Source organism: Bombina bombina, chromosome 5 (genome assembly GCF_027579735.1).
Source record: "Bombina bombina isolate aBomBom1 chromosome 5, aBomBom1.pri, whole genome shotgun sequence".
Taxonomy (NCBI): Eukaryota; Metazoa; Chordata; class Amphibia; order Anura; family Bombinatoridae; genus Bombina; species Bombina bombina.
Window position 1 is genome coordinate 125857789 of NC_069503.1, and position 13194 is coordinate 125870982.

The 13194-nt window shown below is 43.0% G+C and overlaps 1 protein-coding gene across 1 annotated transcript in view; it reads right to left on the reverse strand.

The window, feature by feature from the left end:
* Window positions 1-13194, reverse strand: part of SMARCC1 (SWI/SNF related, matrix associated, actin dependent regulator of chromatin subfamily c member 1) — a gene marked incomplete in the record, with an annotated part of 306811 nt that overhangs the window by 93272 nt on the left and 200345 nt on the right. The window contains 1 exon segment of the mRNA XM_053713684.1: window positions 9652-9813. Within this exon segment, the coding sequence (XP_053569659.1) occupies window positions 9652-9813 (162 nt within the window).

Sequence of the window (13194 nt, forward strand, 5' to 3'; positions counted from 1 at the left end):
TAGCCCTCGGATTGTAAGGGCTTAGTCTATATTTAAACACTTTAAATTTTGACAGAGGACTGGGTGATACTCTAAATATTGGTTCTTATACTTTATTGCCATAGTGCAATCAACAGAGTTTAAGTGCTTTTATTCTTTCAGCTCTGTTATTTGAGTGTGTGTGAGTTCCTTGTTGATTTAATAAAGTTTAATTGTATGAATGGAACTATTTTAATTAAAATATACTTTCGCATCAGCAGAGTTAACTAGTACTATACTATTGCTGTATTGGTTTTCTTTTCTTAAACTGGATTGTATCCTCTATTACAATTAGTTTAACTAGTTGTTGAATGCTTGTTGTAACCAATTCACTGCATCAGATGTCTCTTTAAGATAACTTAGAGGCTGAGTCCCACATATATAGATACAAGAGACACCTGAGATTTAATATCAGACTCTGCAATCCCCCACCCCAATATTTCTAAAGTTCAGACTGGATTCTGTTAAACCGGACTAACAATAAGAGGCCACCCTGACAAGGCATAGATTGCTCTCAATTCCAAGAAATTTATGGGAAGAGAAGACTCTTCCCGAGACCACAGGCCCTGAGCCTTCAGAGAACCCCAAACAGCTCCTCAGCCTGACAGACTGGCGTACGCAGTCAAAATCGCCCAGGAAGGTCTCAGGAAGCAAGTGCCCCGAGACAGATGTTCCTGTGAAATCCACCACGAGAGAAAGTCTCTTGTTAGGAGGTCCAGATGTATCCTCTGCGATAAATCTGAATGGACTCCGTTCCATTGACGGAGCATTTAAAGCTGCAGCGGTCGCAGATGGAACCAAGCAAAAGGAATATTTCCATGGAAGCCACCACCAGACCAATCACCTCCATGCACTGAGCCACTAATGGATCAAATGCAGACTGGAGGGAAAGGCAGGAAGCAAGAAGTTTGAATTTTCTGATTTCCGTCAGAAAAATCTTTATGGACAAGGAATCTATGATTGTCTCTAGGAAACACACTTTGAAGATGGAACTAGGAAACGCTTATCCAGATTCACCTTCCACCCATGGGAATGTAGAAAAAACAACATCTCCATATGAGATTTTGCTAGTTGAAAAGACAACGCTTGAAACAAGATGACGTCTGGATAAGGTACCAAAGCAATTCCCTGGGATCCGATCACTGCCAATAGGACTCCCAGAACCCTTGTAAATAATCTGGAAGCAGCGGCAAAACCAAACAGAAGGGCAATAAACTGGAAATGCATGTCCAGAAAAGGCAAACCTTAGAAACTGGAAATGATCCCTGTGAATGGGAACATGTAAATACGTGTCGTTTAGGTCTATGGTCATGAAATTACCTTCCTGGACCAATGGTAGAATGGATCGAATAGTTTAGATCTTGAAGGACGAAACCCTGAGGAACTTTTTTTTAGATACTTTAGGTCCAGGATTAGACAACAAAAAAAATCCCTCCTTTTTGGGAACCACAAATAGATTTGTACAGAATCCTAGACCTTTATTCTTTACAGGGACTGGTACAATAACTCCCAGGGAGGATAGGTCCTTCACACAATTTAAGGAGGCCTCCCTCTTTACCTGGATAGAGAATAAACTAGACAGGAGGAATCTGCCCCTTGGAGGGTAATACTTGAATCCTATTGTGTAACCCTGGGATACTATACCACAGCCCATGGACCTAGGACATTGCATATCCAAGCCTGTCGAAAAAGAGAAAGCCTGCCCCCCACCTGATCCAAACTCTGATCGGGGGCAGAGATTTCATACTGATTTAGAGTCAGCTGAAGGCTTTTAGATTTGTTTTCTTTGTTCCAGGGCTGGCTGGATTTCCAAGTGGACCTTGATTGGTCTGGAAGAGGATTTCCATATCTTAAAGTTGCAAAAGCAACAACAATTAGAATTCTGTCAACCTCTAGGTCTATTCTTGTCCTGAGGTAGGAAAACAATTTATGCTTACCAGATAAATTCCTTTCCTTCCAGAAACGGAGAGTCCACAGCTTCATTCCTTACTGTTGGGAAATAAAACACCTGACCACCAGGAGGAGGCAAAGACACCCCAGCCAAAGGCTTAAATATCCCTCCCACTTCCTCATTACCCCAGTCATTCTGCCGAGGGAACAAGGAAAAGTAGGGTATAAATGGTGCCAGAAGAATAAAATAGGGGACCGCCCATAGACCAGAAAAAATGTGCGGGGCCGTGGACTCTCCCTATCCGGAAGGAAAGGAACTTATCTGGTAAGCATAAATGATGTTTTCCTTCCTAAGATAGGGAGAGTCCACGGCTTCATTCTTTACTGTTAGGGAAAACTATACCCAAGCTCCAGAGGACACTGAATGAATAACGGGAGGGAACAAAAAGGAAGAGGAGGACCCTATTCTGAGGGCACCAGAGCCTGCAAATCTTTTCTCCAAAAGCTGCGTCAGCTGAAGCAAAAACATAAAACTTTTAAAATTTTGAAAAAAGTATGAAAGGAGAACCAGGTAGCCGCCTTACAAATGTGATCCATAGAGGCTTCCTTCTTAAAGGCCCAAGTGGAAGCCACTGCTCTAGTGGAATGAGCCGTTATCCTCTCAGGACGACGATGTCCTGCTGTCTCCTAAGCTAAGCGGATGGCACTCCTTAACCAAAAAGATAGGGAAGTCGAAGTAGCCTTCTGCCCCTAACGCTTCCCCGAATAGACAACAAAAAGAGGAAGATTGTCTAAACTCCTTAGTAGCCTGAAGATAGAACTTCAAGGCGCAAACCACATTCCAATTGTGAAGTGTTCCTTCGATGAAGGATTAGGACACAAGGAAGGAACCACAATCTCCTGATTGATGTTGCGATCTGACACATGAGGAAGAAAACCCAATTTAGTACGTAAAACTTATGTCTTATCTGCATGAAAAAAAAAAAATCAGATAAGGGGGCCCAAATTGCAAAGAAGAGATCTCAAACTCTGTGCACAGAGGCAATAGCCAATAAAAAGAGAACCTTCCAAGATAACAATTTAATGTCAACAGAATGCAGAGGCTCAAACGGAACCTGTTGCAAAACCCGAAGAACAAGATTTAGGCTCCAAGGAGGAGCCCCATATCTAAACACAGGTCTGATCCTAACTCAGCCAGTCTCTTGTGCAATAAAACCATCAGGGCCGAAATTTGTGCCCTCGGGGAACTAGCAGAAAGGCCCTTCTCCAGCCCATCCTGGAGAAAAGATAAGATCCTCGCAAACAACTCTGTGCCAGGAAAAACCATGCTCTTCACACCAGAATAAGTAGGTCCTTCACACATTGTAGTAGATACGCAGAGTAACTGGCTTACGAGTTTGAATAAGAGTATAAATGACATTCTCAGAGAAAACTCTCTTGGTTAAGACTAAACGATCAATCTCCACAGAGTCAGCCTCAGAGTATCTAGATTTTGATGAATGGACCTTGTATCAGCAGGTCTCTGCGACAAGGTAACTGCCACGGAGGAGATGAGAGCATCCCCACTAGATCCGCGAAGCATGTGCTTCACGGCCATGATGGAACAATCAGGATTACCGATACCCGCTCCTGCTTGATGCGGACCACCACTAATAAAAAGTGGTAATGGAAGAAAATATGAGTTTGAACCTCCAGGGCATTGCTAGTGCACCTATTAGATCCGCTTGGGGATCCCTCGACCAGTACCTGGGTAGCTTGGTATTGAGACGGGACGCCATGAGATCTATCTCCAGCGTCCCCCACTAGCTGCATATCTCTGCAAACACCTCGGGATGGAGAGACCTTCCTCTGGATGGAAGCATTGCCTGATGAGAAAATCCGCCTCCCAGTTGTCTACAGCCGGAATGTGGATCGCTGACAGCAAACAGCTGTGGGCCTCCGCCCACTCCAGAATTTGAGATACTTCCTTCATCACTAAGGAACTTCTCGTTCCCCCCTGATGGTTGATGTAAGCCACCAAGGCGATTCTGTTAACCTGTACAAATGGAAGATATATAGAGGGCGACTCCTAGTGCAGATCAGTTAGCTTTAAATTCTCCCACTAACAACTCCCCTTGGAAGAATACTCACACAGTGGGAAGCACACTATAGTGCTAATGCAGCCTGCTGGGTATATTGCAGTGGCCCAGAGCACATATACACTCTGGTAATGAACAGTTCCAAGTTTTTTTTGTAGGATGTTCCAATAAAACAACAGGAGACTTCAGTGGATAAAAGGAACTTTATAAAAATCAATATATCATATAAAAACAGTCAGTAAAACACAATCACCTCCATACACTGAGCCACAGAGGGACTCAAGGAGGTCCGGAGGGGAAGACATGCCGAAGTTACCTTGCAACGTCTCTGGTCTTTTAGAAATATCCTCATGGATATGGAGTCTATTATAGTACCCAGAAATTCCTCCCTGGTACTTGGGATAAGAACTCTTTCATCCATCTGATCGAACTAGACTGAGAAGAGACTAAATTCTTCCGCAAGACGAAAGGATGGTGCTTGCACCAGAATATCGTCTAAGTATGCGGTTACTGCAATACCCTGAGCTTTGGCAACTTTTAGGTCTAGAAAAGTTCACAGAACCTTCGTAAAGATTCTTGCAGCTGTAGCTAGGCTAAACAGAAGGGCAATGAAATGGAAGTGCTGGTCCAGGAATGCAAACTTAAGGAACTGAAAATGTTCCCTGTGGATTGGAACATAAAGGTAAGCATCCTTCAGGTATATAGTGGTCATAAACTGGCCTTCCTGAATTAAAGGAAGGATGGACATTATCGTCTCCATCTTGAAGGATGGGACACTGAGAAATTTGTTTAAGCACTTTAGGTCCAGAACTGGGCGAAAAGTTCCCTTCTTTGGGATCACGAATAGGTTTGAATAAAATCCCAAACCTCTTTCATCGATAGGCACCGGGACAACAACTCCTAAGGAGGATAGATCCCCAACGCACCCTAGAAAGGCATCCCTTTTTTCTGGTCTGGTAGACAGATTTGAGAGAAGGAATCTGCCCCTTGGCGGATGAGATTTGAAGCCTCTCTTGTATCCCTGAAATACCACATCCAGAACCCACGGATCCTGTACGTCTTTGAACCGGGCGTCTGAAAAAAGACAGTCTGCCACCCCCCCTTCAGGCCGATTTGTTTTTGGTGGGTGTTGTATTTAATGAACACACCTATCTTTAATATCAGACTGTTATTTCCATGGACATTATTGAATAATGAAATGCTAAGGGACATTTGTCTATACAAAGGGTTAAATGCACACTGACCTACAGTTCCAGTTCAGAGGTGACAAGACAAGTGGAAACCAGTTGGAAATCTGATGAAACAATAGATCAGAAGGATACCACAGGATTCACTAAGACATTTTACAACCCTTACAATCATTTTAGCATTTCAACACAGATGGCCATCTTAACCGGCACAGGAAAAGTCAAAAGGAACTTTCCTGTCTTTGTAAACTCTGTCTAATTTAGGTATCATAGTTTCTTCAGGCAGCACGGCCTCTGGAACCTCTAACGTAGACAGAACCTCCTTTAATAAAAAATACAAGTGCTCAATTTTAAAACTAAAGGACGGTTCCTCCGCAGCAGGAGGCTTAGACGCTAAGGACTCCGACTCAGAAAGTCACCTTCTGAAGCTACAGAGGTTAACTCATCGGATAACTGGGACATAATAGCTAAAAGCGATAAATATTTAGATGACTCCGGGGTCAGGAGTGCTATGTTTAACCTCTCTCTTGTGTTTATTAGAGTGAGGTAATGCACCGAGGGCCGCAGACACAGCCGTTTGTAAATGCACGGCAAAGTCTGCAGGAAGAAGGCCCCCTCCAGATGGAGGATTAGATGTGCTACGGGGAATGGCATGTGGAGTGGATAATGTAGCAAGGGTAGTAATCTCACGGGACACGGGTCCTGAGATGTAGGCGGGTCAGAGGGACTAAGAGCCTTAGCAGGCTTGTCTCCCTTCTTAGACTTTATAATGGTGTTAAGGCATGTGGAACATAAATTGAGTAGGAGGGAAAACTAGGGCCTCCACACAATATTAAAAGGTATGATTTAGTACAGAAGGAGTACCTTCTAACATGTCAGAGTTCTCCATAGCTTAGGTTATACCCACAGGACACAAATAAAAATGTTTTATTAAAGAAAACTGCACCTTTATATTCCCAATGGCTGGGACACTCACCACCTCCTAGACCCAGACAGTTAAGAGGAAACGCTTTCCTCAGGTTCAAGTCTCAGCCGGAATGGAGGAAATGAACATAGACCCACATGGAGTGTAATGCAGGACTTCCCTGTCATTACAAGTAATAGGAGCTGTGCAATACTTTCAAAAAACCAAAGTGAAACTTAAAAGTGAAACCCGTTTGTTCCAGCCAAAAACACAGAATCAGCCCAGGGCAAAAAATAATCACACAAAGTAGCATGTAAATAATTACACTGATTAATTACTACCAACTGTTCAATAAACCCCCTTCAGAGGATATTAACCATGGATCCTATCAAGGTATAAAGGAGCCACACTGTGACCATGTTATAGCATTTTATGTGTAAGACTTGAAACGCTTACCTCCAGGATCCATGCTGTGGAACAGAACACAGCCTCTCAAGTGTGACAGTCTTATAGCAGCGCTCCTGACATGGACTTGAGTGAGAGAAAGCAGGCAGTGAAACTCGTCAAAATTTATCGTTTAGGAGATGTTAGCAGTAGTCTGGATTGTTTTGCAGAAAAACTTTCCCTGTATCTCCAGACTAACTTTCAACAATACTCTCACCGAAAGGTTGACATGACTACTTAAAAATCCAACCCTTATCTCGAAGGCCAGATACCCTTTTTTCAGGACTCTCCGAATCTTGACACTTCTCTGCCACCTGCTAACGTGACGAAAGGCAAAGAATGACTCTGGTAATGATGAAGTGGGAGGGATATTTAATACTTTGGCCGGGGTGTCTTTGCCTCCTCCTGGTGGCCAGGTGTTTTATTTCTCAACAGTAAGGAATAAAGCCATTGACTCTCCCTATCTTAGGAAAGAAAGATCCATTTCCACCCGTAAACTCAGAAATGACTTCCGCCAGACCAGGTCCAAACAGAGTTTATCCTTATAAAGGTAAAGCCAAAAGCCTGCCAAGATTTTAATCGACAGAGCTCTGCGGGCTAGCACAGTGAAACTAGACATGTTAACTCCCAGTCTAATCACCCCACAGGACTCCTTACGCGGTGCATCAGTCCCCCCCCCCCCCGCACCCCACAGGACTCCTTATGCGGTGCGTCCCGTCCGTCCCCCACTGGCCTCCTTACCCCCCTCCCCACACACTGGCCTCCTTACGCGGTGCGTATTTCAAACTCAAAGTGTCAAAAATCTGTCCACAATAAGAATCCTTAAAGGGACACTGAACCCAAACTTTTTATTTCGCGATTCAGATAGAGCATGACATTTTAAGCAACTTTCTAATTTACTCCTATTATCAAATTTTCTTCATTTTCTTGGTATCTTTATTTGAAATGCAAGAAACTTTAGATGCCGGCCCATTTTTGGTGAACAACCTGGGTTGTTATTGCTGATTGGTGGATAAATTCATCCACCAATAAAAAAGTGCTGTCCAGAGTCTCAACCAAAAAAAAAAAAGCTTAGATGCCTTTTTCAAAGATAGCAAAAGAACAAAGAAAAATTAATAGGAGTAAATTAGAAAGTTGCTTAAAATTGCTGCTCTATCTGAATCACAAAAGAAATAATTTGGTTTCCGTGTCCATTTAACTAAGAAAGATTACTATGTCCCAGCAAAGATCCATATGAGGATTAACCTGTTAAGTGCTGCTGTCCTTCAATACCAAGAAGGCAAAGGCACTTACTTTAGACCCCAGCTGCAGGACAGATGCTGCTCCTTAGGTGTGGCAGGTACTTCACTCCGTCATGCACCTATAGGAAAATAAAGAGCAGAGTAACCAACTCTGGCTTTCTACAAAAAAAGGGTAGCAAAGTGTTAAAAGTAAATCAAAGACAACCTCGCCGCCTTTTAACTGCTAAAAGCCCCCACTACTCTTACTAAAGAGATTGACATGGACACAGTTAGACCCCAATCCTTGCTTGCAGGGAAAAGTACCCATAAAAGGATTAAATATCTTCAGACACCAAATTCGCACATCCTCCATTGACAGAGGCAAAGAGAATGACTGGGGATTATGGGTAAGGGAAGTTACACTCTTTGCCTCCTCCTGGCCAGGAGTTGAATATCACACTAGTAATTGGAATGATGTCATGGACTCTATATGTCATAGGAAAAAAAATTAATTTATTAAAGAAAAAGGAAAAAACAAACAGCACAAGTTGTTATATACATTTTTTTAATTAAATATTTAAATCAAAAATATTTTGGTGCCACAGAATATTAATACTAAGGGATAGGTTAATTAATGACTCAAAAAATAAACAAAGTACAGAAATTAACAAGGATACATTGGAATATTATAAAGAATGTAAATCTAAAACCAAACCTTTTCAAAATTTGCACAAGCCTGCTTATAAGACAAGTCCTTTTGTTACGTTAAAGGAATATGAATTCCAAACATTCTTTTAAAATTCAGACAGCATACCACACAACTTGCAAAGTAACTTTACTAATCATCTTCTCTTGAGAGTAGAATAGACAAAACTATCTATGGAAGTTTGGGCCCAATATGTGGGCTTCCACTGTTGCGCACCTCGGGAGCATCATTTGATCTGCCCAGCTGTATAAATTACTTAATAAAAATTCAAAAAGTGATACTTCTCAAAACAATAACGCATCAGCACAAAATAAAGCTTAACTTATTCAGAAAAAAAACAAAATATCCTTGATATTATGTGTGAAAATGTACAATGCAGTCGATGACGTACCATGATGCACTCATTCAGCGCACTTCTTATAAAGCAGCTCCGACAGAAGGAATAGATTTGTACTATTGAATCCAGTTAACCAATAAACTCTCCCGCTTAAAAGAATCTCACACTTACCAACTACTGCAAAAGAATCTCACACTTACCAACTACTGCAAAAGAATCTCACACTTACCAACTACTGCAAAAGAATCTCACACTTACCAACTACTGCAAAAGAATCTCACACTTACCAACTACTGCAAAAGAATCTCACACTTACCAACTACTGCAAAAGAATCTCACACTTACCAACTACTGCAAAAGAATCTCACACTTACCAACTACTGCAAAAGAATCTCACACTTACCAACTACTGCAAAAGAATCTCACACTTACCAACTACTGCAAAAGAATCTCACACTTACCAACTACTGCAAAAGAATCTCACACTTACCAACTACTGCAAAAGAATCTCACACTTACCAACTACTGCAAAAGAATCTCACACTTACCAACTACTGCAAAAGAATCTCACACTTACCAACTACTGCAAAAGAATCTCACACTTACCAACTACTGCAAAAGAATCTCACACTTACCAACTACTGCAAAAGAATCTCACACTTACCAACTACTGCAAAAGAATCTCACACTTACCAACTACTGCAAAAGAATCTCACACTTACCAACTACTGCAAAAGAATCTCACACTTACCAACTACAGCAAAAGAATCTCACACTTACCAACTACTGCAAAAGAATCTCACACTTACCAACTACTGCAAAAGAATCTCACACTTACCAACTACTGCAAAAGAATCTCACACTTACCAGTCTTTTCTGGCTCGTCCGGCCCAGTCCCTGCTATGCAGCTACTCTCCAGACCATATGAAGGGTCAACTTTTCCCAGGGCTTTAGCAGCTTCCTGCACCTTTTTGATGTGGGCTTCAACGAGCTCCAGTGGCACTTCTTCTCGTACTCGTGAAAACTCCTCTGTCACAGAAAGGTAATGTCAGTATTTTATAACTGTCTAGAAAACAGTGAGAAGGCAGACAGAAGGTTGATGGGAAACCAAAAGTACATTCCACAAGCAAAGCAAAATAAAATGGTTTGGCGAAATGTAATTTATGTTTTGACTGTCATCAACCTGAATATATATAAAAAGAAGTTTAATTTTAGCTTTAGTGTAGAGATTAGCCTTCCACCTGACACCCCCTGATCCCTCACAAACTGCTCTCTTCTCTCCCTCACCCCAAAAGGGTCACCAATATCTTAGGTACTGGCATACAGTGTGCAGTATGCAGTTTAGGGTTTATGTTATTTGCTGCAGTGTTGGATCCCCCTTTACCCTCTAACCTCCCTGATTCCTACCAAACAGCTCTCTAACCCTCTCGTCCGCCGTCTTAGGTAGCGGCAACTGTCTGCCATTTTTATTTTTTTTAGATTTCTGTAGTATAGTAGGCCCCCCCCCCCCCCCCCGGATAGTTTGTTAGGGAACCAATCCCCCAATACTTTTTTCTGTAGCTAGCTCCCCATCACTCCCAGTCCCTTTATTTATTTTTTCTGTAGTGTAGGGCCATCCCACTCCCTCCAATGATGGACCTCCCACCGGCACACCAGCAGACCATCGCTATAGACTGTGAGACAGTCTAACGATCTGGGATCTGCCTTCATATGGAACAGGAGCAGCAATAGTGCTCCAGTTACATATGCAGGCAGATGCCATAATGGCAGATGCCATAAGCTCTGGAACAACACATTTTTTGATTCAGATAGAGCATGCAATTTTAAGTATGCTTACCTGATAATTTCATATACATCGCGGGGAGGAGAGCCCACGGATTTATTCATTACTATTGAGAATTAAAGGGACACTGAACCCAAATTTTCACTTTCATGTTTCAGATAGAGCATGGAATTTTAAGCAACTTTCTAATTTACTCCTATTATCAAATTTTCTTCATTCTCTTGGTATCTTTATTTAAAAAGCAAGAATGCAAGTTTAAAAGTCGGCCCATTTTTGCTGTACAACCTAGGTTGTTCTTGCTGAATGGTGGGTAAATTCACCCACCAATAAACAAGTGCTGTTCAGGGTCTGAACCAAAAATTGGCTGGCTCCTTAGCTTAGATGCCTTTTTCAAATAAAGATAGCAAGAGAACAAAGGAAAATTGAATATAGGAGTAAATTAGAAAGTTGCTTAAAATTGCATGCTCTATCTGAATCATGAAAGAAAAAAAATTTGGGGTCAGTGTCCCTTTAAGAACCTGGCCTCCAGGAGGTGGCAGACATACCCCAGCCAAAGGCTTAAATACCTCCCGCACTTCCCTTATCCCCAGTCATTCTGCTGAGGGAACCAGGAACAGTAGGAGAAATATCAGGATAAAAAAAGGTGCCAGAAGACGAATAAATTTAGGACAGTCCAACAGAGACACTGGCAGGAGCCGTGGACTCTCCTCCGCTCGATGGAAATGAAATTATCAGGTAAGCATAATTTATGTTTTCCATCTAAAGGGGAGGAGTCTCCACGGCTTCATTAATTACTATTGGGAACATATACCTAAGCTCTAGACGACACTGAATGAAACCGGGAGGGTAAAAGGCAAACCCTAGTCTGAGGGCACCACAGCCTGCAAAACCTCTCTCGCAGAAGCAAAAACATCTAATTTGTAAAACTTTGTAAAAGTGTGTAAGGGGGACCAGGTAGCTGCCTTACAAATTTGCTCCATAGAGGCCTTTATTCTTGAAGGCCCAAGACAAAGCCACAGCTCTAGTGGAATGAGCCGTTATCCGGAGGAGGCTTATGTCCCGCTGTCTCATAAGCCAAACAAATCAAGCTTCTCAAGCAAAGACACAAAGAAGAGTCCCTTTGCCCCTTGTGCTTCCCAGAATACACTACAAAAAGAGATGAAGACTGTCTGAATTCCTTTGTAGCTTAAAGATAGAACTTCAAGGTACGAACCATATCCAGATTATGAAGTAACCTCTCCTTTGAGGAGGAAGGGTTAGGACACAGAGGAACAACTATTTCCTGAATGATGTTACGGTTAGACACCACCTTGGGGAGAAACCCCAACCCAGTGCGAAGTACAGCCTTATCCGCATGAAACACCAGATGAGGATCACATTGCAAGGCAGCAAGTTCATATACTCTGCGTGCCGATGCGATAGCCAATAGGAAGAGAACCTTCCATGACCGAATCTTAATGTCTATGAAATGCATAGGTTCGAACAGAACCCTTTGCAAGACCTTAAGGACTAAGTTTAAGCTCCAAGGCAGAGCCGGCTGTCTAAAGACAGGCCTGATTCTAGACAGAGCATGAACCAAAGATTGAATGTCAGGGAGCTCAGCGAGTCTCCTGTGCAACAAAACTAATAATGTCGAAATCAGCCCCTTTAAAGAAATAGCGGCAAGACCCTTCTCCAAACTATCTTGGAGAAAGGACAGAATCCTGGATACCTTCACCTTATGCCAAGGATATCCATGCTTCTCACACCAGGACAAGTCCTCAACACCTTATAGTAGATGTGAGGAGTGACTGGCTTCCTTGCCTGAATTAGAGTATCAATCACACCTTCTGAAAAGTGCCTCTCAGCCAAGACTATGCGTTCAATCTCCACGCAGTCAGCCTCAGAGAATCCAGAGGGTCCCTGCGACAGCAGATCCGTGACAACAGGGTAACTCCATAGTTGAGAGGATGACATCCCAACCAGATTCGAAAACCACGTCCTCCACGGCCACGAAGGAGCAATCCGCATGGCCGAGGCCCGCTCCCGTTTGATGCGTGCCACTATGTGAGGTAGAAGCGGTAACGGAGGAAAAATGTAAGCTAGGCTGAATCCCCAAGGAACCACCAAGTCAACTATCAGCTCTGCCTGGGGATCCCTGGACCACGACCCGTATCAAGGTAGTTTGCAATTGAGTCTGGACATCATGAGATCTATCTCCGGCGTTCCCCAATCCGCCCACTCCAGAATCTGAGACACCTCCCTCATCGTGAGGGAGCTCCTCGTACCCCCTGATGCTTGATGTAAGCCACCGAGGTGGTAAGGTCGGTCTGGAATCTAAAGAAACTTATCAACCCCAGAGAAGGCCAAGCCTTCAGAGCATTGTAGATTGCTTGTAGTTCTAGGATGTTGATCGAAGGAGAGACTCCTCCCTGGACCACTTTCCTTGTGCTATCCTGGCACCCAAAACAGCTCCCGATCCTGACAGACTGGCATCCGTGGTCACAATCTCCCAGGACGGTTTCAAGAAGGCTGACCCCATGGACAGCTGCTCCGGACAAATCAACCAAGAGAGGGAATTCAAAGTCCGAGCATCCAGGGATATCAGCAGTGATGGATTTGAATGATTGCCGTTCCCGTCTCAACAT